A 27775-nucleotide genomic window follows, 5' to 3' on the forward strand; every position below is an offset into this window, starting at 1 on the left:
AAAAATTGATAAAATAGGTTAAACCCGATCAATTTCGATTATATTTTTATCAATTGGATCAAAATTGATGATAAATTTATGAAATATAATGAACTTTGATAAATTAGATCAAAATAGATAAAATTTATGCAAAATGTTATACAATGAGAAAATGGACAAAAGAAGCTATAATAATAAAAAAAATTATCAATCTTTATTTTAATCTTATTTTTGTTTTTCAAAAATATTGAAAACGGCCAAATTTGACCAAATTTAAACCGGATTGTTTAGTTTTGATCAAAATTTATCATAAGGAAGTTAAAAAGGAATAAAAATAGAAAAATATTAGTGAAAATAAAGAAGAGCATATAATTTTTGAACCAATATCAAAAATGTTTTGAAAAATAATTATTTTTAAAATTGATAAAATAGGTTAAATCTTATCAATTTTGATTTTTTTTAAATGTATCAAATTTGATAAAAATTTATTAAACTTTAATAATTACTTAATTAAATATATCAAATTCATAAATATTTTTATCTAATATTAAGTAATTATTAAGGTTAAAATTTTTATCAATTTTAGAAATATAATTTTTTGAATTTGTTTTCAATTTTAAAAAATAATGCGGTTTTATATAAAATTTTAAATATTTTTCACATTATTGCCCATTTTATTTGAAATTTTCAAAATATTTCACAGGACCCTAAAAGTCCTTCAGATTCTTATGTTATTTTCAATGGTAAAATTTGCAAATCATGTTGTCTAAAACGTTTTCGGTTGCCATGCAAAACGAAAGCCCGTCGCAACTTTTCCCTTGCAGGTTTTTCAAGTTACATGGAGGTGTACATTATACCCAAGTTTGAACAAAATCGGTGATTATCATTTATCACCTCGGGTCGTGTCCTACTTAGTTGGGTCCATATTATTATGTATCAGAACAGTAATAAAGACAATAATTTAATAAGAAAAACCATAAGTGTATAATATTGTTCCATTAGTGAGACGCTTCCTATTCTTCACATGCAGAGGTTTTACTGATGAGACAGAATGCATTACGGGCTTCATTGCCGTTTTGCATCCGCTAGGGGGAGATTTTCTTCTTGTGATGACATCACTCCGCTACTAGCTCTCAGTAAAATATTCCCCAAAGTAATAAAAACTTGTGGAACAATATTACATACTTATGGAAAAACCTAGTTAAATTTTTACTCTTTCTGAACTCCCATAAATTTTCAGGGATTTTTACTAAAACTTGGAAATTTCCCAGATTGTTCTGTCGCCAACATAATTTCCCTGATATTTCCAAATCTGTATGAACCCAGTTATTGATCAACTTGCAATAAATTTTAATTGGATAAACTTTAAAACATTTTAATTGGATAAACTTTAAAACATTTTAATTGAATAAACTTTAAAACATTTTAATTGGATAAACTTTAAAACATTTTAATTGGATAAACTTTAAAACATTTTAATTGAATAAACTTTAAAACATTTTAATTGGATAAACTTTAAAACATTTTAATTGGATAAACTTTAAAACATTTCCATTGATCAACAAAAACCCAATTTACATGCACTGCAATGTTTTACTTTTGCTATACTTGACCAAAGCAATTACATAAAATTAATTAAGAAATCTCATATTTAAAAGTTACAGAAATGGAATTATAATATATTATTATACAACACTTAAAACCTAGCCAAAGTACTTATGCTCGAGATAGTCAGGACTCGTAGTCTCAATATATGAAACTCAATATTGAGGAAGCTCTTGTAACTCTTTCAGTTCGTTTCCTTTAATTTAAAACCCATTAATATACTTAAAAAGAATATAAAATGAGTAATAGCATTTTCCATGTGACTGCTCTAGAACGCTCTATGTTCCATTTGCAAGCTCCAATCAAGATAAGTGTGTTCCATTTCCTGCTCTCAGGTGCTTTGAGATCACCCAAAACTGATCCGAGATTGAGATCGGAGCAAATATTAGAGTTCCTTTAAGATTTTTAGACAAAATGGCAGACCAAGACCAGGGTTCGTACAAATTTTCCAGAATTAAATTCCCCGAAATTTCCAGGTTTTCCCTGACCAAATTGCCAAATTTCCCTGACCATTTTTGTAGAATTAATTTATATTTGAGGTTAAATCTTGAAAAATATTTATTATGTATTTTTAATCCACCTTTAAAAAATTTATTTGGCGGATTTTTTTGGGGTCATTTTCAAATTCCCTGACTTTTCCAGGTCATGTACGAACCCTGAAGACGCAATAATTCAAATTACTAGCAGACAAAAAACAACAAAGTACGGGTAGATGTTCATGGAATGTTCCATTTGAGGTTTTACTCTAGTCGATTGGGGCGAGATCTACGACATCAGAGACATATTACGAGCAAATCTTGAGCAATCAAATGGAAAACGCTATTATTTAACTAACGAGGAATATCCATGACTATTTCTTCCAGTGACAGGTGGTCATTGAAATCAAATTCAACTTTCAAATCAATTAAAGCTACAAGAAAGAAACATCAATTATAAATTATTCCAAATAATAGAACAGAATTTAAACTTACAAGAGATGTTTTCAATATTATCTAGTGAAGTCTGTTCGGTACAATTTATTGAAAAATCCTTTATGTCGTTAGGTAAATCTTCATATAAATCGATCGTTTCAGTTTTCAGATTAAGAAAAATGTCTGGATCAATTTTTTGCATCGGACCAGAAAATTGGTCATCAACAATAATATTTTCCAACGGGGGATTCTGCGCTGCGTGATTAGACCCGACAGTGATGTCATTTGAGGCAAGGTCCATAATGTTTACGCCCATTTCATTTAAATCTAACAATATCTTGGTAGTATACAATACTACTTCTTCCTTCTTCAGCAAAGAAGTCTTTGTATTATTATTATTATTATGATTATTATTATCTACTATCATATTAACTTTAGGAGAATTCCTGCAACCTGGCAGATTTTGGGAGCTGGTGACAGCTTCCAAATTAGCAGTGCAGTTAAAAACTCTCCCATAGTCATTATTGAGAGTATTTGGGATCAATTTGAACCGCTTCTTATTATCGGGCAATGGATCATCAGTTATTCCAATAGATTCGCAAATCTGCTGCAAGCAGTCAACTGAATGGGCGCGTTTCTTGGCAACTTTAGTTTCTCCATTGGTATAGGAATTTGGACCTGCCAATGGTGAAACTGGAGCACTTCTCGAAGTTTCGAATTCATAATCATCACCATCTTCATCACCCTCATTTCTACCAGGCCCAATAGGCCACTGAGGCTTCATCTTATTGCCTACAAAAAGAGTAGAACATTTATTACAAGACAAATTTTTAAAGAAACTGTTAAACTTACAAGAAAAAAGAATATATTTATAATGTTCCCTACGCTCAACCCCATAGTCTTTTAATTTATTGATGTTTTGAAACTTCCCATCAGGAATGCAACGACATTTCAGTATGGAGTTAAAAAAAGTGGAACGAGATTTGGTGAATTCTTTCGTTGTCTCAGGTTTTGGCCTTCCCTTATGCAAATCATAGTCCTAAAAATGATAAAATGGTTTATTGGGTATTTGGTGCAAACTGATTTAAATGTTACACATACCATAAACACTTCAAATTCATCTTCTTTAACTTCCATTAAGTTGTTTTTTTGGTTCATTGCTTTTATGGCAATGATATAGCCATTCAGTGTTTCTTTCACAACGTACAACTTTTCCCCATATGTCTTTCTTTCTATACTCCGTTTCAAGAAGATCCACATTAAACTCCTAGGTTAAACAAATTTTGTTTTTAAAAATAAAAAAATTGTCAATGTATTTCGCGTCATATGCTAAGTTCTAATTCCACTAACGTTTTTGATCGCGATACCATGACGATTATCAATAACTTTTAGTCAAGAGTGAGCTAGAGTCGTTTGAATTTAGCAAAAAACCTGTAATGAAACATAATAAAGCTTTTCTAATAAACAACCGTACTACAAAGCGGTATTATTATGATAACAAAACGCAATATTACTTTATTACGTCAAGTTGGTGATTTCACAAATAAGTGCCGCGTTTACTTTGAAGAGCAAACAAAACTGTTTTAAAAGAATTTCCCATGTCACCGCGTTATAGGCTTTATTCTGCGGTGCTAGTCGTAAATGAAACTAAAGCTAAGTCGTGATTGGCGGATTCGGCTTATCACGAGCTCGAAGGGAAAACACCGAGGTTGACTCATGCCTGTAATTAAAGGTTTACTGATACTATTTCTAACGATGTCCGTCAACTTCGCAAATTTGTATCGTTTGACCACCGTCGTTCTTTACTTTTCTTTAATAAAAGGTTGAAATGTATAAAAAAACCAGCAAATCCGAATATTATTACTAAGCGCGCTGAAATTGAGATAAAAATTAACTCCAGGAGTCCAGCTTCGTGGGTACCACCCATTAATTTAAAATAAAATAAGTAAAGGTACCGTAATGTAAAGATCATTCCTTTTCTTTCAATTAAGTTTACAAACTAAATAATAATTATTGAACGATTATTAGGTTATCAAACAAATTAAACACAAAATAACAAAGGCTTAGTGTTACAAAAATAAAACAAATGGCCGAAGTAAACTCCAAACATGAATTAATCCATGTTCCAAACGACAACTTGTTGAAGTACGGGAAATTCGGGAGAACGTTTATGACGTCACGCGAAACTACAACTAAAGCCAATACCTCATTGGCTGTCTATCGTACGACGAGAAGTAGCATATAAAAACGGTGAGCGCGTTCTACCGTGTAGTTATTCGCTGAACATCAAACGTCATAGGTCAGTACTTATTCGTAACATATTTAAACAAAAGAATGTACGCGGAGGCCTTTATCAATAGAGAATACCACCGTATACGGCATCTACCAAAAGTCAAAATGAAACTTAATGCTCTAGTCCTAGCCGACATGTTGTCTTTTTTCTATAAATCAAATCACGTTCGAGGAGAGTTCCTGCAACCTGAAGTTACAACATCAGAGCGTCTTAGTAAGTATACTTAAACCCGTTCTTGCGTTTCCAGTTTTAAAGAACTAAAGCAAATTATGGTCTACCTCCAAATTTAATTTTCGATAAAGAATTCGACTAAAAGTTTAATTGTACCATAATTATAGTTTATCTGGCAGCGCTCACCCTTGTCCTATTTCTTTGTGATTTTAATGATGGATTTCCTTTTTCCTAATAAGGACCTTGGAGTCTAGGACGCAGAGCAGGATCCCCCGAACGCAGAGCAGGATCCCCCGAAAGGAAAAATGGAATAGAACCCAATCAAATCTAAATCCTCGGGGATTCACTAAGATCCTGGGCTCTAAACAAATGTAGTCTAGGACTCAGAGCATTAACCATCGAAGGTGGAGTTTTACATCACCATCATTTCATGGGAGATGGAAAACTATAACTTCCCAAGAATAAAATCTCCCGCAGTTGTTGACCTCCTTGGTTATTTGCCATGTCTAAAGACAGGATGGATCCAAAGAGAAGATGGATGGATCCAGTGGTTTTTTTTGTACATTATTGTAATAATTAATGTTTTTTTTTAAATAACAAATTAAATTATTTATTGTTTTCATAAACTGTCTTGATTTTTTTAGTAAGGTACCTTTTAATTAATAAGAGTGAAATTAATTATTAATTCATAGGCTGATGTTATTCGCAAACTTGAAAAGTTATGAATTTTGTTTTTTGACAACACCAGAAGCGCAGTATTTTCCATTGCTAGAGATATATTTATTAATACCATAGAAAAGACAAAAACACAGCACGAGGCGGTCGTCAATTTTAATAATCAGCTGTACAAATCGAAGGTAATCTCTCGAAATCAACGAATGATTTTAGAAAATCAGTATTGAGGTGCCAAATGTTAAAATTTCCATTCAATGGGATATTTCCGAGGGGCAGCTCACTCCAATGATTATTAGGAAACCCTTGTATGATTAAATCTGTAGCTTTGGCTGTACAATAATTAAATATTAATCATGATTATTAAGACACCCTTTAACAATGTGATCTGCCCCTCTGATATTTCCCGATTTAAAACCATAATATGCCTGAATAACTTTCAAAAGTTTAACGAAAATACCAAGGTACATGTTTCGAGCGAATAACATTAGCAGTGTAAGGAGAGAGAGTTGCTTTCCAAGGACATATACAGTGGCGGATACATAAGCGCAGTTCACGGCAAGGGGAGATCTCGCCCTTGCCATGTGACTTAATTGATGATTTGTTATTACCAAAAGTGGATATTAATATCCACTTTTGTTATTACACCCATAGCTCAAGACGTCTTTTAGCGCCCCCCTCCCTTGAGTTTTTTCTGTATTCGCCACTGGATATATATCAAGCGTTCTAACGTTCCTATAAGTTCTCTACAAACGTCGAAAAATGCAAATTTGGTTTAGAAAATAATGTATATTTAACAAATCCAGAAAACAATCCGCGGCGTGTTTAAAAAAATCCACAAATTCAGGGAAATCTACCAAATAAATATAGAAACAATTTGCAAATACGATATACTCCCCTCAACTTAAGTTTATAATTATAATACTCCCCTTTTACAACTGTACAACGGTCGCTATGGGGGTTTACATTTCCCCCTTTTCTGGGTTGACAAAATGAATTAAAAAAATTCAAATTGCACCCACACAGCACACGAAATTATGATAACAGATCAAGGAACTCGGTCGGAAATGTCAGCAAAATGGAGCTATCTCCTCTTTGTAATTGCTATTGGCGGGAAAATTATCCAGTTCTTTCAACGACTTTTGTACGGTCTAGTCAAAAATATCGCGAGGGTAACGGGCACGATGGAGCCTCCTTGCAAAACGTGTGGAGTTACCTTCGAGAACTCTATTTTATCGAACATTCATTCGTGGACGCACGTCCCTTATCAAGAAACGCCGAATTTCGGGGAGACAATGAGAAAATGTACAGAATGTAGCAAAGAATTCGATTCATTCGACGAGTGGAAAAGTCACGCCCTAAAGAAACACGTCGGTAGGTCCCCTTTCGTCTGCTTATTTTGCTCCCTCACTTACGTCGACTTGGAAAGTTTGACGAATCACGTCTTGAAGTACCACCCCAAAGCGCTCAATCTGGTCAACAGGAGGCCCAAATTCTTGTGCCCCTTATGCGCTCTAGCGTTTTGTTTCGCCAACGCGTTGTGCCAACACTTGCAATCTAGTCACAGTTCGATTTCATTGATATTAATCGATCGAAATTTTTACCCGTCAAGCGAAACTTATTTGGGCCAAACTAGTCAACAAACTACACCTAAAAGACCCATTCTTCGGTCAGTCAATAGTATCAAGGCAAAAAGTCAAATTAAAAAAGTTGCCTTTATTGACAACGACACCTTAAACGTGTCAAAATCGATAATTGAAAGTGTCAAAAAATATCGTTGCGGCCTTTGCGGATCAACATTTCAGCATTGCACTCAACTCGAAATTCATCGTAAACAAAAGCACAAAGCTATAATTAGCGGGGTTAAACCTAAATTTGGATGTGGTTGTTGCGCTGCTAATTTTTATGGGCGAAAGTACATGAAAGATCACATGTTATTTCATCATAATATTCAAATTACCCCGAAAAAACTGATATAACTTTTGCATAGGGACTTGGTGTTTTCTTACCTTGAGTAATGCATTTCGCCATAAGTCAAAAGAGGCTTGCGCGGGTTTTACCGTTGTCTGTCTTTTTTAAATTTATTTGCTTATAAATTTCAATTATGTTTGTATATTTTATACATAAATGCAATTAAATATTTTTTATTAAATAAATAAAACGTTATAGAAATTTATTTTTTAACATTTAACTTAGATTTTTATAAATATTGCTATTTCGTTTTCGAAAACTCGTCCATTGCCGACTTTAAATCTTGCCTACAAAAACCATTGTTTACTAATTTACAAGTTACCCCTAAAAATACCACTTGATTAGGGTTTCAATTAAGTTTTAAATCATTTAAATTTATTGGGAATTACCTAATTTTCTTATATCCATGATATTCCTATTCTCATCATCAAAAAACATCATTTCTTTGTAGGGTATTGTACTTTGATCATGAAACCTAAACAGTTTTGATTCAATTTATTAAAATTATGAACCTGGCCAAAAACTTAATTTAAATAAAAGTTTCAACCTTTTGAAATGGTTCACTTTGCACCCTGGGTATACTTCTTTGTATGTGAAGTATTTATCAAAATCGAACAACTTTAGTAGCTGATTCGCTCCAACAATCTCACCTGTCCTATCAATTTATGTCAATATTTTAAAACAAGTTTAGGACTTCATTTAATTGTTAGGTTTTGTTAATAACCTTGATGCAACAGCTAATGAGTAACCCTCTTCCTGTAATTCTTTGAGTAATTCTGGTACCTCTCTGTAACAATTTACTTTGGCACCACAAGCATCAAATATTTGACCATTCCTAGGAAACAATTTAATTCATTATGTATTGCCAAAATTAGACATTAAATCCATAAGTTACTTTAATTTAAATGGCGGAGTGACGTGTGTATCCACCCAAAAAGGCCATAAAGTGTAATCTATAAATTAGTTATACATCACAATTTTTATTCTTTTAGAAGATTTGTGAGAAGAAGAAAAAATTACCCAAATCAAAAACTATTAATTTTGGCTTTTTTCCAGACATCTCTTTTTTTAATACTTGGCGATTGTCTTAATTTAAATAAAATCCTCTAAAATAATAAATTACGTCGCATAGTAAGCCTTTAAAATAATTTTAGCTGAGCTTTAACTTATTTCATTACGATTACAAAGCAATATTGCCATCTATGTACATATTTCTTTTAACGTAAGCTGAGTAAATAAATTCATTGGGTCATTGTTCAGTTCAGTTCAGTTCAGTTCACTTTTCCACTCCTAATTTGGTCCCTTTTAAATCAGGGAGGCTCACTTAAACTTTCGGATAAGGGGCGCAGTGGGGGGACATGGTGTGTGTCACCATGTTGGTCTTTTTGTAGATTTGCGGAGCGACCACCACCTGTCCAAGAGGTGTTTGGTGGCCTCCGTCGTCTCTGTTTTTTGTTTGTCTTCAGTTAGTCCAAGCCATCGGAGATAATCCGGGGATGATGGGGCTACTACCATAGGCATTTGCTCGGACTCGCGTATTAAAAGTCGCTCCGGGGTCAACGCCGGGCACTCTTCCAAGATGTGAGCCACGGTTTCTGACGGGGCAGCGCAGAGTTTGCATGTTGGTGCGTTCCCAAGGATCTCGAACTCCCTGGCTGCCGTTGGGAGGGCGCCGGTGCGTGCCTGGAACAGTAGGCAGTTTCCTCGGCTGTTGTCATATATGGCTGTTGTAATACGATGCTCTAGCGCCATCTACGAATGAAAAGCGGCAACGTATCTGTATCAGGGTGTGTATGGTGCGAAGACCTAGTTGTCATGTGCACCAAAATAAAGTTTATTATTTTTGAAAAAAAAAAACTATAAAGGTCACTACGCAGGCGTACTAGTACCGTTATTACTTGTGTTAGAGAGAACGAGTTTTTGATAATATTATACATCTGTTTTTGTTACAAAATTGTGAAATATTTGGTTTAATATTGATTTTCCATTAATAATTAAAATTAATTGGTTCTAAACTATCAGCGAAAAGATGGGTAAACGGCAACATCAAAAGGATAAGATGTAAGAAATTCAAATATTTTTAGGGAAAAACCGAGGCTTACTAACTTTTAAAAATCTTTATAGGTACCTTACGTGCACCGAATGGTCACAATTTTACGGAGGAAAAAAGCCTGGCTCAGGTAACAAACTAACCGTTAATAAAATGTAATGAACACTATAATTAAATCAAACCTAATTTTGCAGAACCAGAAGGAACAGCCCACTTTAGGAGGCTCCCCTTTAGCCACTGCACCCTAAGTCTTCAAGTAATTTTATATTAAAACGTATAGTTTAATAGTTTTGTGCATCATTAGAACTATAAATACTATATTACAGCCATTTGAACACCCTTACTGCACTGATGAAGGAGTTATCTATGATCTTATGAACATTCTACCTTTTGTTAAAAGATTTGGCATAGACCCAGCTACGGGAAATGTAGGTATTTAGTATCCAAAATTTAACAGATTATAGTCTAAATTAAAGCATGTTTCAGAAAATTGATACCAAAACTCTCACCAAACTAAATTTCTACAAAAATGCTGATGGAAAATACCACTGCCCAGTTTTGTATAAAGTGTTCAACGAAAACTCTCACATTATGGCAATCAAGGCTACCGGAAATGTTTTCAGCTACGAGGTAACATTAATTGTCAGCTATTTGTACCTCAAAAATTGAAATTGAAACTGTTTAAATAGGCTGTGGAACAATTAAACATGAAAAACAAATCTTTTAGAGATTTATTATCTGACGAGCCCTTCAAAAAAACTGACATCTTAACACTACAGGTAATATTTCCGCTTATTAATTTATATTGATAATACATGAATTAAATTACTATAATTAGGACCCATCTAATTTGGATAAATTCAACTTATCAAACTTTCATCATTTAAAAAATAATTTGAAAGTTCTTAATGAAGGTTTGAAATTGAAACTACTATTATAATTTAGTTATTAAAATAAACTTTAATAATATCTGATTATTTCAGAGGAAGAAAAAGCTAAGAAAGATCCTCGATATATTTTAAAATGCGTTAGTGCAGAAACAAAAGGGATTTTGGATGAATTACAAAGAGAATATAAAGCTCCGGTAAGTGTAAAACTGTTTTTAAACTAATTACGGCTTAGAATGTACAGGGAACCAACGCGTATTAATTTTTTAATTATATAATGATTTTAATTAATTTTAATTAGATCGTTACAAAAGAAGAGAAAGTTAAAGCTGACAATGTTAACTCTGCCCATTACTCTACTGGGACTGTTGCTGCTAGCTTAACGTCTACTGTAATGGAACCAAATACGGTTTTAGAACCAGGTTTGTGTAAACTGAAATTGAATATCCAATTTTATATAACGCGTTAATTAAAGGTGTGTTTCAGCTATCCTTAGTAACGACGAAGTTCGATACAGCCGACTCAAGAAAAAAGGCTATGTGCAGTTGATCACGACGCATGGACCCCTTAACCTAGAACTATTTTGCGAGATGATACCCAAAACGTGTGAGAATTTTGTTAAACTCTGTTCTAAAGGATATTACGACGACACAGTATTTCATCGATCAATTAAAAATTTTATGGTATAGTTATTTTGAAGAAAAATTAATTATCAAGTCTGCGGATTTTAAGCGTAATTAAATTTAGATCCAAGGAGGCGACCCTACAGGAACGGGCAAAGGCGGGGAGTCAATATGGGGAAAACCTTTTAAAGACGAATTTAAACCCAACTTAGTACATCAAGGACGTGGAAATCTCGCCATGGCCAATACCGGCGCTAATACTAACAAATCTCAATTGTAATTTATTTATTTTTAAAATGACAAAATTGATTTAATGTTAGAAAATATTTTTGTTTAAAGTTATATAACGTATCGTTCGTGTCGTCATTTGGATGGCAAACACACAGTTTTTGGCAGGTATTTTCACAAATCAAAGGATATTTAATAATCAAAAACTAATTAGTTGGTTTTAGGGTTGTTGGTGGTATGGATACTTTAAGCGCGATGGAAAAGGTGGAAACGGACAGCAAAGATAAACCTAAGGAAGAAATCAAGCTCCTTAAAGCCGTAGTTTTCATGGATCCCTACGATGAAGTAGACCAACAGGTGAAAATGCGTTAGTTTAATAATTGAAATGCTTTTTATATTACAAAGTATTTAAATTGTGATTAAGTTGGCTAACGAGAGGGCGGAAGAAGAAGAGAAAGCTAAAAAAGAGGAAGCAGAATTGAAGGCAAAGTTGGAACTAAACGCTAGAAAACTTGTGGCCCATACCAAAGGGGTTGGAAAATACATTGCGCCTGCGCTAAAATCGTAAGAGTTCATGTTAACCAGGGCTGTGCAAGTACTCTGTCTCTAGTCAGAGTCGAGTACTCGGAACTCTAATATTATTATTTTAGTACTTGAATGGGCTTGCGAGAACTTGGCCAAAGCCTAAAAATTACTCGGGAGTCCAAATTTTTGAGATTCGTTATTTACCCACAAGTCTGCCGACTTCCACTGCGGTAGCATGCACATAGTTTCTCTATTTGTTAGTCAAGGTCAGGTGACTTACATGGCTCTTTTGAGCCAGTTTCTCTATTTGTTAGTCAAGGTCAGGTGACTTACATGGCTCTTTTGAGCCGGTTTTAGCTTTCGTTTTTACTTTTACTTTCAGTCCTGTAGAAGTGGAGAGAAAACAACCGTTAGAACTCGAATTGGACTCATTCTGAACTCGATTGAAAATTTAAGACTAATAGGACTCTTGGCTAATTCTTAAGGACTAGAATGAGTACTTTAAAATGGCACTCGAATAGGACTCGCATGAGTACTTTAAAATGGGGACTAGATTGAAAATTTAAGACTCAGGACTCGTGGTTAATTCTTAAGGACTTGAATAAGTACTTCAAAATGGGACTCGATTGAAAATTTTAGACTTGAACAGGACCTGTGGTTAATCAGGGTTTTAAGAATTGGTGAAAAGTCAGGGAATTAAATTTTATCTTGGTACTTTTTGAAGGTAATTTAATTCTAGATCTATGACAAATTCCACGATTATCATTTATTTCCTAGAATGTTTGGCTAATTTTTTCAACATTGCAATAACCTTCTTACTTAAATATAATTCCATCGAAATTTATTAACTTCTGATAAAAGTAAAGTATAAAAAAAAATTTTTGGCCTTAATAAGTCAGGGAAAATATCTTAAAATGGTCAGGGAACTTAAATCTGACAATTTTGTGGCAAACCTGTTAATTCTTAAGGATTCGAATGAGTACTTTAAAATGGGACTCGATTGAAAATTTAAGACTCGTTTAGGACTTGTGTGGCTCATTCTTAAGGACTTGAAGACTCAAATGAGTACTTTAAAATGTGACTCGAGAAGTGGAGAGTTCAATTTTTTGGGACTTTGAATTGACTCAAAATCCATAAAAGAGGACACGCACAGCCCTAATTTTAACATTATTATGATTATTTAGTTGAAATTAAATTATTAAATTTTTGCAGAAGCCTAGTTAAATCTACAAGTAGTGAACAGCCTGTTTCCAAAAAGGTGAAAAAAGTGGCCGCTGGTTTTGGGAATTTTAATTCGTGGTGAAAATGCCATTTGTTACTATGTATATATATTTCTTATTTTGACAGAGAAATTAAATCCAATCTTTTTCAATAAAATTAAACGATTACTTAATTTAAATTCTGCTGTAATTATTTTGGGGGTGGAAAAATCATTGATGAATGGCTATCCAAAATGAACATTTATTTAAACTTACAAAGTTACAATTGAATGAGTATTTAACAACAATGTTAATGTGGCACTTTGGTTTTATTGAAATGTAAAGAAAAAGTTACTTTAGTAATCCAGCGTGACATTCAAAGGACCATAGAGGTCTTCCAACATTTGAATAACCTTTGCCTGAATATCATCAACTTGATCTTGAGGGCAATATTCGTCCAAACTCGACCTATAAATAAAAATAAACATTAGTTTTGTCTCATCGTAAATCTATTATTTTGGGCCAGAAGCATGTCAGTTTCCACCAAACCGTGGAAGCGTAGATCATGGTTAAAAAGTTATTGCTGATAATGACGAAAAATTTAGAAATTACTCTGGATTGACATACTTTTTTACAAAATATATTTCTAAACTAATAAAAGGACAGCTCTTGTACATAATTAAGAGATTAAAATAATTAAAAACCACTGTTGTACAATTAAAAGGTTTTATTAAAAAACACAGCTACGGCCGTTTCGACGCCAACACCACCGTCTTCGTCAGGCTAATATACAATTAAAGCAAAAAATGAGATCTCGTTAGAGACACTAGACAGAGTAAATGTGAAACGAGCACCAAAACACGCAAACGTTTAGGGGCCATATCCAAACGTCATAGTAAAACAAAACTAATGTAACTCGAGTGTCTACGCGTAATATCATAAGTGGATCATTCTCTCTAAGTAAACAAATTCCGGGTCTCGGTCGGGTATCTTAGTCTGGGTTTCGTGACGTCAGAACTTGTATAAAAATTTTGAAAATATTTCGGCGGAGGCGCCACCGAGTGGTCAAGACGGCAACTAAAGGGGCGTTTATTGAACAAAACTCTACCCTTGGCTCTGAAACTGACCTTGAACAAATATGGTATAGGTTTTTTGGGGGGAAAAATTTGAGGAGCCAAACCCCAAAATTTATCTCTCTCGGCCCTCGGGACACGTTTCAGACGTGAAACGTACCATAAGAGATGTAAGAAACGTTAGATTCGGCAGTATCAATTCAGAGTGAAGTTGAGTTGATACACAGTATAGGGCGGTTGTAAAGGGCTGCCAGACCGACCCGGACAAAGACTCTAGTCATAGGTAGCATAGCGTTTTGTCTACTTAGAGAAAATGATCCACTTATGGTAATATTAATCAACATTCGGACTTGAACAGGATACTATATTGCGACACTGGTGTTGGCGTCGAAACGGCCGTAGCTGTGTTTTTTAATAAAACCTTTTAATTGTACAACAGTGGTTTTTAATTATTTTAATCTCAAATTATATTGCTACAGAAAATATCATTTAAGTAAATCGCAATGTGTTATATTCGGTTATATTTCGCCTTGCCCTATATTTTTCTTCTGAAAACCATTTTGAAAAATCAGCAAAAGCCTGTGAAGGCACATGATTCAAACAAATAGTAGTAGAGAGATGAGACACTTGTCCCTTAAGCAGTATTATATTCCCGACCGAAAACTATCGCTACGCCCCCTTTGGTTCTAAATTGAAAGCTATATAAGTAGTGACTAAAGCAAACGCTATTATCTTTTCCTCATCGTTATTCGTAAATTTAACATAATAAATAATGATACTTGCATTTTAATATAAATTTAACATAAGTTTATTTAAAAAAACGTTAAATTATGACTTTAATTTGACTAGCAGACGCTACCTCGGAGAAGCTAGCGCCGTTACGCCACCTAGACTCGTTTCGGTCGCGAATACTTCTGAAGCCTAAAGCCATGTGTATATTTCAGATGGCGCTCAAACTTTGCAGCCCCCTTGTGATCTAAAAGTAACTTAATCATCATCATCAGCTAGGCTAATATCAAAGACACCACAATAGGCCCAAGTCATCTAGCGACTTTTATTGCCTTGATTCTGCCGTCTGCACCACCTTGATCAATTTGGCAAGGGGGGAGTTGAAACCTAGGAGCACAGCACCTCACACAAGGAGAACGCAACCCGTCAAAATTCGTACATTTTCTTGCGTACATTTTTCATTGCCGTTGGAAGGGGAAAAATCGGAAATTGTCTCCCCCCCGCCCGTAAAACGCTCGTGTTTAAAGGTAGCTGCGTTTGTTGCTCCTAGTTGAAACGACAAAACCCTCCCCCTAAATACGCCCTTGAAAATTACGTAACTTAAAAGGTTATTACACAACCAATTCTTGGGATGGCTCCTTGTGTACGTTCACTATGACGACTAGGTCAAAGGGCACTTATTAAGCCTAATAACTTAGTTCGAAGTCCGCCAAAAATGTGTGGTCATTTTTGAAATATTAAAGTAATAATAAGCCGAAACTATGGTCGGTCTTTGAAAATACTGATTTTAAAATCGTGCAAAATAAAAAACCGTTGTTTTTTCAATTTTTAACTTGTAACTTGTTATGTTTCGTGTGAGGACGACTACCAATTCCCCAACGGGTGGTCGGAATACTTCCGCCACGGGTGTCCCCACCCCTGTCCCCACGTATCCCCCCGTTGGCGTGGCCGTTACACATATCTCGCCCTGATTAATCAGATGGTGTTTCGCCGGGCTCGCGGTCTTCTCAGACTCAAATCAGCCCTTTCTTCCTTGAATAAAAAAAAAAACTTGTTATGTTCTTATATTTTATTCCTGCGATAGGGGAAATAGTGTGGCGTGATTAAGAAACGACTAAAAACAAACTTAACCGTATCCCGGCAAGTTGACTGCGGCCAGAAGGTGTTTTTGCGGATAATAGGAGGTCCCTTATCAACCACCGGATATGCGAAACGCGCTCTGTTTTCAAATTGTTTTCACCCTAATCAGTTCGGCGCCCAAAAACTGACCCAGAGGAAAAGGAAATCATATTATTCTAGGGTGGATTTGCTTTACAGACGTACAAAGGAAAAACCTATTCGGAATTTTGATAAGAGAAAAATACGCCTATAATAAAAAAAGTAGGCCCCTGTGTAGAGCCTAACGCCGCCGATATTTTATCCTGCGCCGAATCGCCGCCGTCGAGTCATTTACTTTTCGGCGCGCCGCCGATAAATTTTGTTCCCGCCGCCGTAATGTTTTGAATTTTCCTACGTAACTTTATTTTTTTTTTCAAACACATTTTCGAATTTTCTTTTGAAATTTTCAAAATGAAGGGAGACATTTTTTCACCTTCACGCCGCCGCCGTAAAAATTCAACGCCGCCGCCGAACGAAATTAAATCGGCTACTTGGGACAGACAGAGTTAAGCGTCGCGTTAGCTATCCTCTAATTAAAATCGGGAATCAAATAAAATTGGAGATAGCTTTGTTTTTCACGTATTCACGTCTCATTCCAGTACAAAAGGCAGAAGAGACAGCCGGGTTAAATTAAAATCTTTGGGCATCGAGGAAGGGTGGAGGTTTCGTAGTCGTCGTCTTTCCGCGGAGGGTTGATGGATGAAAAAGGTCGTGACCTCTAAAAGCGCAAAGAAAGGCGGTGACTCCGTTGGAGCAGGATATGATGGTTAACGAGCCAAACGAACTTCGAGATCCTCGGAGAGGGAATTACTGTGGGTCGCTGATTAAGGGGCTCAGCTCATCACTCTTCACAAAAATTAATTAATTTCGCAGGAAATTACAATATGGAAGGGATTTGCCGTAAAACGTATCTACTATTTTGCATATTAGATCGACCTTTGTACGGTATTATCATAAGTTTATAATTACAACATTGATGTGCCTGTTGAAATAATTCGCAACCGAAACGAGTCTACCTATTTATTAAAAAATCATATTGAAGGTTTTTCTTAAACTTATCAAAATATGATTTGGGTACATTTGTTCGAATTTCATTCGTCCGAACGGTGGTACAATGACCGAATGCCGGAAAACAGGATCGTATGTCCGAAAACGTATTTCATTTGCCCGAAAAATGTATCACAACTTTTGTTGGTGATTTAGTCGTTCAATTTATGTTAACTTTACTGGCGAATTTCATTTGTTCGAATAATCGTTTGTCCGTTTTTTCGAACATTAGGAATTGGTTGGTTTTTTTTTAAATATTGTTAATATAAGAAAATAGTAACATTAACGTGAACCTAACCTAACCTAAAATATTCACAACATTCAACGCAATTCCCAACGCAAAGGAAAAATGGACATAATAGGATAAAATGATTAGACATTATAAAAAAACAGCAATAAGAAATACTAATTTAGCGACAGAATTCGGACAAGTGATGCTACCGATTCGGACGAATGAAACAAACAAGTTGTCCAATTCGAACAATTGAAACATTTGTTATTTCGGCGGTTCGAACGAATGAAATTCGAACATTTGTTCGGCGGTTCGAACGAATGAAATTCGAACATTTGTTCCACCGTTCGGACGATTGAAATTCGAACAAATGTACCTACCCCCAAAAGATATATTAAAATGCAGGTATCATCTAATATATAAAGATAAATGTTTGTATATATGTTTGTCCGCGATAGGAATCTACAGTTTTCAACTTAGGTCGACCACATTTGGTAAACTATCTCATGTCACCCCGACTGTGGTTTTCGACGATTAAGATCGGCGAAACAACTTTAATTAATTTAATAATTAGGTATATCCGCTATATACAAGATACTACACTTTGATCTTAGCCAAAAGACCGAGTTTCTTAGTTCTTTAGGCATTCACACGAAAAAAGCTTAAATTATTGCTAAATATTTAAAAAAAAAAACCTTCGTCTATAGACGCTAGGCCGTATAATAAAAGGCAAATTATTATGTAATCAACTTATAGCAACTAGCGACTTTTGAGTAGAATGGTGGTGGTAAGCCCTACATGCCAGGCGAGCCAACAAATCCCTACACTTACTACTACCGTTAAAGGGCCACGTCAGCGATTGAAAAATTAACTTAGAAGAAACCACCTATGGACTGTACGAACTGCGAAGGATGATAAAATACGCGAAAAAGTATGCAACGCGTTTTGAAATTTTTAATGTTTAGGCTTAGTTTCTCTTTTAGATATAACAGTCGCCAGCCAGATTTCCCGCACGGTACGGATGAGTTCCAAATAGAACGAAACCGGTCTACCGTTGTACTTTCTGGCTATTTTATTTAGTTTATTACTCGAAGATCTATTTGATCCGAGATTCGCGTTTTTTTGTTTGCTATTGGAACGAGTTATTAGTAAGATTTTTAATTTCTTCAAATTTGTGTAGGATCTACTTTTTCGCGTATTTTATCAGCGATTGAAAAATTACGAGTAACTTAAAGGGCCACCACATTAGCAAACGCCAGTGCGGCCTCTAGTGAGAAAAATACGAAATTAGCAAAAATATTCGGTCATTCTAGAAAAGAACTCACAATAATCAGTGAACATTAAACCTAGAAGCAATAATTATTTCTAAAAATATTTTAGTTACGATTTGGTCCAAGTTATAATTTATACCATTAACGGATCTCTCGAACAGGCCCGATAAGAGAGGGTACAAATTAGCTACTGGCACTTAGGAGCAACAAACACAGCACCCCACACAAGGAGAACGCAACAACTATTTTTACCAAATTATAGGATTTTATAGGACTATTTTTACCAAATTATAGGATTTTATAGGACTATTTTTACCAAATTATAGGATTTTATAGGACTATTTTTACCAAATTATAGTATTTTATAGGACTATTTTTACAAAATTATAGGATTTTATAGGACTATTTTTACCAAATTATAGGATTTTATAGGACTATTTTTACCAAATTATAGGATTTTATAGGACTATTTTTACCAAATTATAGGATTTTATAGGACTATTTTTACCAAATTATAGGATTTTATAGGACTATTTTTACCAAATTATAGGATTTTATAGGACTATTTTTACCAAATTATAGGATTTTATAGGACTATTTTTACCAAATTATAGGATTTTATAGGACTATTTTTACCAAATTATAGGATTTTATAGGACTATTTTTAAAAAATTATAGGATTTTATAGGACTATTTTTACCAAATTATAGGATTTTATAGGACTATTTTTACCAAATTATAGGATTTTATAGGACTATTTTTACCAAATTATAGGATTTTATAGGACTATATATGCTATTTCATTTACTAACTTTATGCATTTAAAAATAAATCTTTGATTTTCACTTAAAAATAGAAACTATTGAACCATTTTACGAGTGGCAGCTCATTTCAATGATTATTAGAACACCCTCGTATGATTAAAGCATGATTATATTAGATTACAATTCAATCTGTAGCTGAGGCTGTACAAAGAATGAAAATGATTAACCATAATTAAAAATTTAATCGTGATTATTACGACACCCTGTAACAAAGTGATCCGCCCCTCGCTATATTGTCAGCAAAATAGCTAACCATGTTAACAGTAACAAAAGTATAGACTAGAATGAATTGGTATAGAAATTTATCCTATATAGCTAAATCTAGCAATTTCACTGACACTTGTGAGTGGCGGTATTTGAAATGGGCAAAATTCCTAAATAAATTCCTAAAATATAGGATGTTATAGGACATTTTTGAAAATATAGGATTTTATAGGACTTTTTAGGGATTTTGCTAAAAATATAGGATGTTATAGGACTTTTTAGGGATTTTGCTAAAAATATAGGATGTTATAGGACATTTTTGAAAATATAGGATTTTATAGGACTTTTTAGGGATTTTGCTAAAAATATAGGATGTTATAGGACATTTTTGAAAATATAGGATTTTATAGGACTTTTTAGGGATTTTGCTAAAAATATAGGATGTTATAGGACTTTTTTGAAAATATAGGATATTATAGGAATTATAGGACCTCTGGGGTCCCTGGATTACGTTAAAACGAGTCTCTGTTGACGTTTTCCCATTTATGAATAAATTCCCTTAAGTAGCGCATTTCTAATAATAGTAATCAATTAAAGGCATTTTATTAGGAAACATTTCGTGTTCCTACTTCAAAGTAGCGTATCGGTGGCAGCTGGTTCGTTTAATAATTTACAAAAATAACGGGCAAGTGGTGTAACCCTCACGAAGGCTGAGGACAGAAAAGTTAACGAAGTCGCCGCTTGATTGAATTTTGACGTGGGCTCGCGCGCTGATTGATCATTCTTATCGAAGAAGGCAGACTAAAGAAACACTCGAGCGAATGAACAATGGAACGAAGCGCGAGGAGATAAAGAGAATATATCGTTGCCTCGGGGGCTCTTGATGGCTGTGTTGGTTGCGCAAACAGAACAGACAAAATAAAAACTCGCCAGAAAAGGAATAAATGATTTTAAATCAGTGGTATTTCCCATTGGTGTTGGTGGTAATTCTAGCGTTTGGGATTGACCTTTTGACCCGCCAATAATCGTTACGCCTCCGGGGGGCGTCCGCAGCGCCACTTTTTGATGGATGACTCCGCCAGGGGTGTCAAGGCACCAGACTCGAAAATGGAGAAATTTTAACCACCGAATTCTTATCATCCGCGTTAAATAAATGGCGCCAATGTACGCTTTTTTCCACTCAAGTACAGACTTTACCTACTCTGTAAATTAAACGTGAAAAGTATTTACCCTCGGCTTCACAAAGAAACCCAAGTTTTAGTAGGCTAAAAATAGTGTTTTCAACGCGTTGTATTAAATCATGGACAGTAAATTAAGAGGCTAGGTTTTCGATACCCTTCCACGGTGCATTTTATTTCTCCCCGCGTATCAATCAGCTCGAGAGACTCCGAGGGAGTCTTGCAAGGTCGTTTGTACCACGTGATCTTACAATTTCAAAATGGCAATCTAACGCGGTTGATATTGTTACGTAATTTTTTGCGCTTTATATTTTAGTAATTTTAAATTTTGGTTTTTTAATTCAATAAAAACTAACAACTGATATTTAGTATATCATATTTAATCTATAAAAACGTGAAAAAATACCTTTTGGCGTAAAAATGTACTTCGTGTTTATCTTTTTCCTTTTTTCGAACAGTATCGTCCACTCTTAGCGACACTTGTTTTTTTCAAATAACCTTGGACGACTCCCTTAGTGTGATTGGTTTACGGGGGCTAACAACCAGGCTTTTTACCGATCCTCTAAAATCTACTATCCATGATTAAATAATGTTTATTTAATTTCGACAATTGGTGGTATTGCACCCATGTTCAAAGAGAAACAGACACGAAGAATACTTTAATAAACCAAAGTTACCTAAACGATACATTTCCCATACAAAAGTCATTTTCCTTACTCAACTTCCCTTAAAGGGAATATAAAGTAAAAACTTTACCCCCAACAGTTTTGGGATTACTGGACGGAAAACCACTAAATGGCAAAATCATATGAGGGAGCGTCCAATATAATAATAATTATTATTATTTAATACTTATTTTTTACTAATATTACAACTACAAATACTAAATTTCATATTCCCTTTAAATTCCCTGCGCCATGTAATAGTAAGTGTAGGGAGCTGTTGGCTCGCGTGTAGGACATTTTTTGAGGTCGAACTCGACCTGGAATAAGTAATTGGAAAATACTCGTCGATTATTGTACAGACGGTACATTAATAATATTAAAAAAATATATTGCATTTTTATTTTAATATTAATTAATTAATTTATTTATTTATTATTAATTACTATAATTAGGCTAGTAGCCTAGTATACTATTCTTTTATATCCCACTAGTCACTGTAAGGTTACTAAAGTTGTGGAAACTGTAGCTCATTTAAATTAAAGGAATATTTTTCAGCATTGAAAGTTAGTTTATACTCCTTTTAAATTTAATTTCCTAATTACTTGAATAAAACCAAGTCCTAATCAAGTACTCGATAACACGACTCGTGAAAAATATTACTCGAGGTTTTTTCTGAATTATTTGACTCGACTTCAATATTACTCGACTCGAATACTCGATGAAAAACAATTTCGTACTCGATACCCGACTCGATTGCCTAAAACCACTACTCCCACAGTCTTTTTCCACCACCCTCCTACGCATTGTAAACCGGCCACCTGTTTAAAGGCATTAAAAGTCGCTAGATGACTTGGGCCTAAAGTGTAGACTGGGGTATTAGTCTAGCTGATTATTATTATATTTATAGTATTTTTGATCTTCAGTGGCCCACCTTGACATTTTAAAGGGGCCCCAAAATCCTACAAAAGAGGGGCCAAAAAATTAAACATTTGCTAAAACATTACCAATATAACTTAAATTATAAACAAATTCCTTCAAATTCTACTGAAATTTATTTCAGAGGGCATAATATATTATTTTTCAGGCTTTAGGAAATGAAATAGGGCCCCCAAAATCTTTCTTAGGGGGTCTCCACTTACTTGATCTACCTTTCCAAAACACCCTAGCAGCCTGAATATATCCAATATTAATTTTTTCGATGTCAGCTTGTCCTACCAGACCCGAAAACAATTAAATAAAATTTGCCCTACCAGACCCGAAAAAAATCGAATCAAATTTGCCCTACCGACCCGAAAAAAATCATTTAAAATTTGACCGACCCGACACGTAAAAAAATTAAATAAAATTTGCCCTACCAGACCCGAAAAAAATCAAATAAAATATGCCCTACCAGACCCGAAAAAAATCAAATAAAATTTGCCCTACCGACCCGAAAAAAATTAAATTAAATATGCCCTACCAAGCCCGAAAAAATCATATAAAATTTAACTGACTCGACACATAAAAAAATAAAATAAAATTTGCCCGATCCGATAATATTGTAACTTACACATATTAAGTTTTAAATAATACGTAAGAGCATAAGTCTATAATATTGTTACATAATGTGACACTTCCTATTCTTCACATTCAAAGGTTTTACTGAGAGCTATTCAAGAGAAAAACTGCATTACGGGCTTCGTCGCCGTTTTGCGTCCGCTCTGGTGATGACGTCACTCCGTTACTAGCTCTCAGTAAAATATTCCCCAAAAGTGACAAACTTACAGAATAATAATATAGACTTATGGTAAGAAATACGAAATAAATCCAGAAGCTATTAAAAACGCTGCTGAAAACCACTCTATTAAATCCGAAGAATAAACGGCAACCATTATAACTAGTACGGTTATCTTCCTTTTTTGTTGTTTCCCATCCATATCGCATGAGGGCGCTGTTGCGCCTTGGTAAAGATTCTAAACATAGCTATTTCGAAGATAAATCGAGGTGAATCACGCGAAATTGTTAAGTCCAAAGGTCTGTAATTAATTAGAAACACCGTGCGCCCCTTACATACGCTGAATACCCAAAAAAAAATAGACACTTCAAAGTTTTTATACGCGGCTTTCACCTGCTGGTTCGGGTCTCGGGGAAGCACTCTGCTGGAACGTAGAGGAAACTATCTAATCGAGAAATAAAACCGAAAATAGTGGCTTCTGGCAGCGTCCGCAGCTCAAAAAAAGACAGATTTGGACTCGGTTGCAAGCTGATGCCAATTATTTTGAATTTAATGCCCTTAAAAATCACCGAAAGATGGCGCGCTCGGATTACGCTAAGCGGACCCGGGTGGGGCTTTCCTCCCGAGATAACGTCGTCTAGTTTAAATACACCAATTTACGCGTACCACAAATTCAACGTAGCCGGATGCACTAACTTTACTTTGACAAGGTTATCGGGTGATAAAATTAAGATAGTTAGGACACAGTGTGGAAAAACACGTGCTCTTTCGTGGTTCCATTTTCCCACCCTCCTTACGCGTTTGATGTACGTTCTAAAGGGTTCAAACGGACACCTGAGAGGAGGCGCATGTGGTGATATGCCGACGGGTATACCAATAGATTATAATTTATCCCTTAGGCTATGAAACACGAACCTTATCGTGATTTTCCCGTCAAATCGCATTGGGATAAGCACTTATTTGTAAAATATTGCCCAAAAACAGGCTGAGTACTGTATAATATTTTAGAAAATTAAATGAAAAATTGTATAAACTTAAACCAAAAGTGAAATATTACCAAAAGTGTGTCAATCGGACCTATTTCTTAATGAATGTTAGGAGCGAAATACAAGTTGGGAGGGGGAGAAGGGAACGTATGCCTTGGGGAGGGAAGGAACGTTAAAACCAACAAATAACGCCTCGTAGTGAGGAACGGAGGAACTAAGCAAGGACAGTAGATACAGGGACGAGAAAGTGTATTGGCGGCCTCTGTTGGAATATATCACCTAAAACGACCTAAACGCAAGGAGAGTTAGTTGTAAACAAAAAAAATGGCGGTCACCTAATTTTAGCGGTTCTTGACGAGGCTTAAGTTTTCAAAACAAATGGGCATTTTTTTACTTAAGCTCGTAGTTTTATTTTTAATTTAACATCAAAATGGTAAAAACTAACTACAATAATACTGTCCATGGTGAACCAAGTCTTAACAATGGCCGCGGTTTATTTACATCTAACTCTCCGTGAATATGAAGACGTTTAAAATCGAATTTTTTCCCTGCTTTCTCGTCCCTGTATCCACTGTCCCTATCTGTAGTGCTTAAGGCGGAGCAGCGGGGTACAAATACATATACTTATGTCCCTATCTTCCCACTGTCCCTATCTAGTGGTGTGATGGGGTCACTGGAGCTTGTGGGGGGCTCCATACCCGGCTCTCAAGGTCATGTGATCGGGGCGCTGGGTCACTGGAACCTCATGGGTGTTCCACACTCGTCATTCTGTGACCTACTAAGGAGGGTAGTTTGCAGTGGAAGAGGAAGCCACTCTAGTCTTCAGCTGTGCGAGGGTGGGTCTCGGGCAGCCCATGGTGTCGCCTTTTGTTGGGCCGTGATGAGGGCGTTTGTTTGTCAAAATGGCTGTCTCACAGGCCGAACGTTGTTTCGCAAAGCGCACTTTTGTCCAGGGCTGGTTGTTTAAGGTGGCCGCTGTAGTGCTTAAGGCGGAGCAGCGGGGTACAAATACATATACTTATGTCCTTGAACTAAGTAGCACTGGTCAAAGTTAATGAATTTTTTTATTTTTCGTCGTTCTGTGGAGATGCTATTGCCATCTACCCACGATATAATACCATAGACTAAAAAAAGATCCAGAGAGGCGACAATAAATAGTCTTTTATGTGGTCGATCTAGAGTCGAGCATTCATTAAACCCTTAGCATACGAAAGTACAGGGATTGTCACACTTTTGGTAATTATGTTTTTTGCTTAAACGTATTTAAGAAAATAAAATTGTGAATAGATTGTAGATTATGGATTGATAGATTAAATGAGTATTTATTTTTTAAATAATTAACCTAGATAGTAAATAGCTTGTTTAAATTGTTCAAATGGTATTCTTGTTACTTTTTACACTTTGGTAATACCAAAAGCGACATAAGACCCAAAAGTGTGTCAGTACGGGATAATGTTTAACGAGACCTTGTCGCGAAGTAAAAAGGGGGAGTGTGAGAGGGGGTTGAAAATACGTCATCAAAATTTGAAATTTCCTCCACTTCAGCGCCGCCGAGTGAGGCGTTTGAGAACGTATGTCTACGGGAGAATATATCGAAGAGATAAAATCGCGCCAGACCATAGACTAAATATAACGTTGCTAGTAGGTTATGTAATATTTTAAAATGCGCAAAGGTAGAGTTGACACACTTTTGGGTCTTATGTCGGTTTTGGTAATGCTTATATTTTTCTGTAGCTAAAAACGTATTAATTTATGTTGATCCCCTCCACCCACAAGCAATCTGCTTATGTGGGGGATGTAAAAACTTAAAAAGATCAAATTTCTAAAACCAATATTTGAGGCATCGATAAATTAATAATAATAATAATAATATTTTCCCAGCTGTAGCAGTTTTAGGAAGTAACTTGTCTTATGACAACTTATGCTTGGAATATATAGAACGTTTCGCTAAAAAAAGAGAAATAATATTTATAAAAAAAAATATTTGTAACTCCAACAATTCCACGTACCCTCTATACAAACAAGGCCAAAGATACATTTAATCTCCTTGTCAGCAACGAATTTAGTGACAAATTTGATATTTTCTCCTGTAAATATCAAGTTATGCTTAAAAATAATAGGTTCATAATGTATATAGGGTAGCTCCTAATTCGGGACACTTTTTACAATAAGGCATTTTTCTTTTAAAAAACGTGATGTTTTTGGTAAATTAATACTTTGAGGATCGACGATAAATGTTTCTTGGTGTAATAATGTTTAAATTTCGTAAGAAAAACATTTCAATATACAAAGGAGCCTAATTCGGGACGGGTGGTTCCCAATTCGGGACAAAGGATCCTAATTCGGGACACAGCGGATGGAATTAAGATATTCCTTATGGAATTTTATACGGTAATTTCATGGGCAAAATCATGAAATTTTGACGTTGTCATGCCTATGTGAAACATAGGAAAAAACGGTCTTTCAAAGTGAAAATTGGTTCAAATGAACAAAACTGGCCAGTTTGAACCGGGAGTGGTCAATAAGATCCAAAATGATCAGTTTGCGATAGGAGTGGTCAAGATGGTATAAAAAATGGTCAATTTGGGGCAGGAGTGATATTTTAGGTATTCATCAACCGAAAGGCCACGGCGATAGAGGGCGTCCCGAATTGGGTTCAGCATACCGTTTTTCTACTTCCATTAGATTGATGAAAATTTGTACCAATAATAGGCGCCTTAAACGTTATTTTAATAGTAAATTATCTAATTTTTCTTATCCGAATACCAGTTTATTTGTAAACAGAATAAAATTTTAACTAAAGCTTATTCCCCAAACCATCTGTAGTGCCATGTCATTTATTTTTGTTGATTTTCTACACCTCCTTATTGTTCGTCTTCTAATAAATTCAATTTTCATGTGAGCCGTTCGAAATTTCGTTTACTTCTCAATGACAAAAAGTGTCCCAAATTAGGAGCTCCCACCCTATACAACCAAGTTTCTTTTTGTAATTTATGAATGTTAAAATATTGCGATATTGTATCTTAAATGAATTAAAAAAAAATGTTCAATTGCTGTGTATGTGCACATTAAACATGTTATTCTATTATTTTACGCCCATATAATTTTTTCTTCGGAAACGCATTGTGAAAAATCCGAGGGGTCGGACATTTACCAAAATCCCGTACACTTTGTCTAAAATCGCAAAATCTTTTAACTCTCTCTATGGTAAATTAACATTGAAATCCCAAAATCACTTCAAAAAGTAATGATAAAATCGCCAAAATCTCTACGAAATCCCGAAATCCCGTACAAAATAATGGCAAGTGTCCGACCCCTCGGAAAAATCACTGGCAAAGGCACTTGTTTCAAGCAATTAACGTTACCTAATATACTTTTGCTATATATCTAACACGGGTTTGGTTCTGTCGGTGGGTGCCTGTTACTTCCTTTAAGGGGCTGATGGGCCCCTTTAATCACCAAAAAGGCAGGTAGTCAAGACTCTAATATTACAAGTGTACCATCTACAGCTATTATCTGTTTATAATCATTACCTTGCGGGGCAACTGGAAAACATCACGCGAAAATCCGAATTAAATTG

The 27775-nt window shown here is 35.0% G+C and overlaps 5 protein-coding genes and 1 long non-coding RNA gene across 8 annotated transcripts in view; 3 read left to right on the forward strand and 3 right to left on the reverse strand.

The window, feature by feature from the left end:
* Nucleotides 1-1539: 1539 nt before the first annotated feature.
* LOC149927073 (uncharacterized) lies at nt 1540-4093 on the reverse strand. Of its 3 annotated transcripts, none has more exons than XM_090158539.1 (7): nt 4010-4093; nt 3846-3926; nt 3597-3762; nt 3381-3534; nt 2556-3287; nt 2420-2494; nt 1540-1780 (listed from the first exon to the last, which is right to left on the reverse strand). In XM_090158539.1, exons 2-7 carry the CDS (start codon nt 3863-3865, stop codon nt 1740-1742), a joined length of 1188 nt encoding a protein of 395 aa, XP_090014665.1. In that variant the 5' UTR covers nt 3866-3926; nt 4010-4093; the 3' UTR covers nt 1540-1739. The 3 variants fall into 3 exon arrangements, with proteins under 3 accessions (XP_090014665.1, XP_090014663.1, XP_090014664.1); XM_090158537.1 differs by having other exon boundaries at nt 3348-3534; XM_090158538.1 differs by having other exon boundaries at nt 1540-2349; nt 3348-3534.
* Nucleotides 4094-4755: 662 nt separating this feature from the next.
* LOC149927074 (uncharacterized) lies at nt 4756-5585 on the forward strand. The gene is made up of 2 exons (XR_016473991.1): nt 4756-5001; nt 5199-5585. It is a non-coding gene; the product is annotated as an uncharacterized LOC149927074 (long non-coding RNA).
* A 1120-nt stretch (nt 5586-6705) lies between these two features.
* LOC149927075 (uncharacterized) lies at nt 6706-7787 on the forward strand. The gene is made up of 2 exons (XM_090158307.1): nt 6706-7005; nt 7244-7787. The coding sequence occupies exons 1-2, from the start codon at nt 6816-6818 to the stop codon at nt 7366-7368; spliced, it is 315 nt and encodes a 104-aa protein (XP_090014433.1). The 5' UTR covers nt 6706-6815; the 3' UTR covers nt 7369-7787.
* Nucleotide 7788: 1 nt separating this feature from the next.
* Nucleotides 7789-8789, reverse strand: LOC149927076 (magnesium-dependent phosphatase 1-like). Its single transcript, XM_090158306.1, has 6 exons — nt 8623-8789; nt 8498-8555; nt 8327-8437; nt 8150-8257; nt 7992-8077; nt 7789-7926 (listed from the first exon to the last, which is right to left on the reverse strand). Exons 1-6 carry the CDS (start codon nt 8660-8662, stop codon nt 7844-7846), a joined length of 486 nt encoding a protein of 161 aa, XP_090014432.1. The 5' UTR covers nt 8663-8789; the 3' UTR covers nt 7789-7843.
* Nucleotides 8790-9476: 687 nt separating this feature from the next.
* LOC149927077 (RING-type E3 ubiquitin-protein ligase PPIL2) lies at nt 9477-13296 on the forward strand. Its single transcript, XM_090157569.1, has 15 exons — nt 9477-9663; nt 9727-9782; nt 9847-9908; nt 9979-10080; nt 10139-10282; nt 10342-10431; nt 10491-10566; nt 10636-10736; nt 10841-10961; nt 11026-11222; nt 11287-11438; nt 11502-11558; nt 11615-11747; nt 11815-11954; nt 13128-13296. The coding sequence occupies exons 1-15, from the start codon at nt 9632-9634 to the stop codon at nt 13216-13218; spliced, it is 1554 nt and encodes a 517-aa protein (XP_090013695.1). The 5' UTR covers nt 9477-9631; the 3' UTR covers nt 13219-13296.
* A 106-nt stretch (nt 13297-13402) lies between these two features.
* The window catches only part of MESR6 (misexpression suppressor of ras 6), a 397644-nt gene continuing 383271 nt past the window's right edge, over nt 13403-27775 (reverse strand). Inside the window, exon 8 of the mRNA XM_090159362.1 lies at nt 13403-13582. Coding sequence (XP_090015488.1) covers nt 13471-13582 — 112 coding nt within the window. The 3' untranslated portion in view covers nt 13403-13470. The remainder of the gene's footprint in view (nt 13583-27775) is intronic.

Source organism: Leiobunum rupestre, chromosome 9 (assembly GCF_980474605.1).
Source record: "Leiobunum rupestre chromosome 9, qqLeiRupe1.1.hap1, whole genome shotgun sequence".
Classification (NCBI taxonomy): Eukaryota; Metazoa; Arthropoda; class Arachnida; order Opiliones; family Sclerosomatidae; genus Leiobunum; species Leiobunum rupestre.

Bases quoted from the DNA above. Each gene is read 5' to 3' on its own strand.
- LOC149927077 (XM_090157569.1), top strand. From the start codon at position 9,632: ATGGGTAAACGGCAACATCAAAAGGATAAGAT. The intron at 10,283-10,341 runs GTAACATTAATT...CTGTTTAAATAG, and splicing joins GAAATGTTTTCAGCTACGAG to GCTGTGGAACAATTAAACAT. The intron at 11,223-11,286 runs GTATAGTTATTT...AATTAAATTTAG, and splicing joins GATCAATTAAAAATTTTATG to ATCCAAGGAGGCGACCCTAC.
- LOC149927075 (XM_090158307.1), top strand. From the start codon at position 6,816: ATGGAGCCTCCTTGCAAAACGTGTGGAGTTACCTTCGAGAACTCTATT. The intron at 7,006-7,243 runs GTAGGTCCCCTT...TTACCCGTCAAG, and splicing joins CGCCCTAAAGAAACACGTCG to CGAAACTTATTTGGGCCAAA.
- LOC149927073 (XM_090158537.1), bottom strand. From the start codon at position 3,865: ATGGTATCGCGATCAAAAAC. The intron at 3,535-3,596 runs GTATGTGTAACA...TATCATTTTTAG, and splicing joins ATGAATTTGAAGTGTTTATG to GACTATGATTTGCATAAGGG. The intron at 1,781-2,419 runs GTTAGTTAAATA...TTTAAATTAAAG, and splicing joins AATAGTCATGGATATTCCTC to GAAACGAACTGAAAGAGTTA.
- LOC149927076 (XM_090158306.1), bottom strand. From the start codon at position 8,662: ATGTCTGGAAAAAAGCCAAAATTAATAGTTTTTGATTTGG. The intron at 8,556-8,622 runs GTAATTTTTTCT...ACTAATTTATAG, and splicing joins ATTAATAGTTTTTGATTTGG to ATTACACTTTATGGCCTTTT. The intron at 7,927-7,991 runs GTAATTCCCAAT...TGGTATTTTTAG, and splicing joins CATGGATATAAGAAAATTAG to GGGTAACTTGTAAATTAGTA.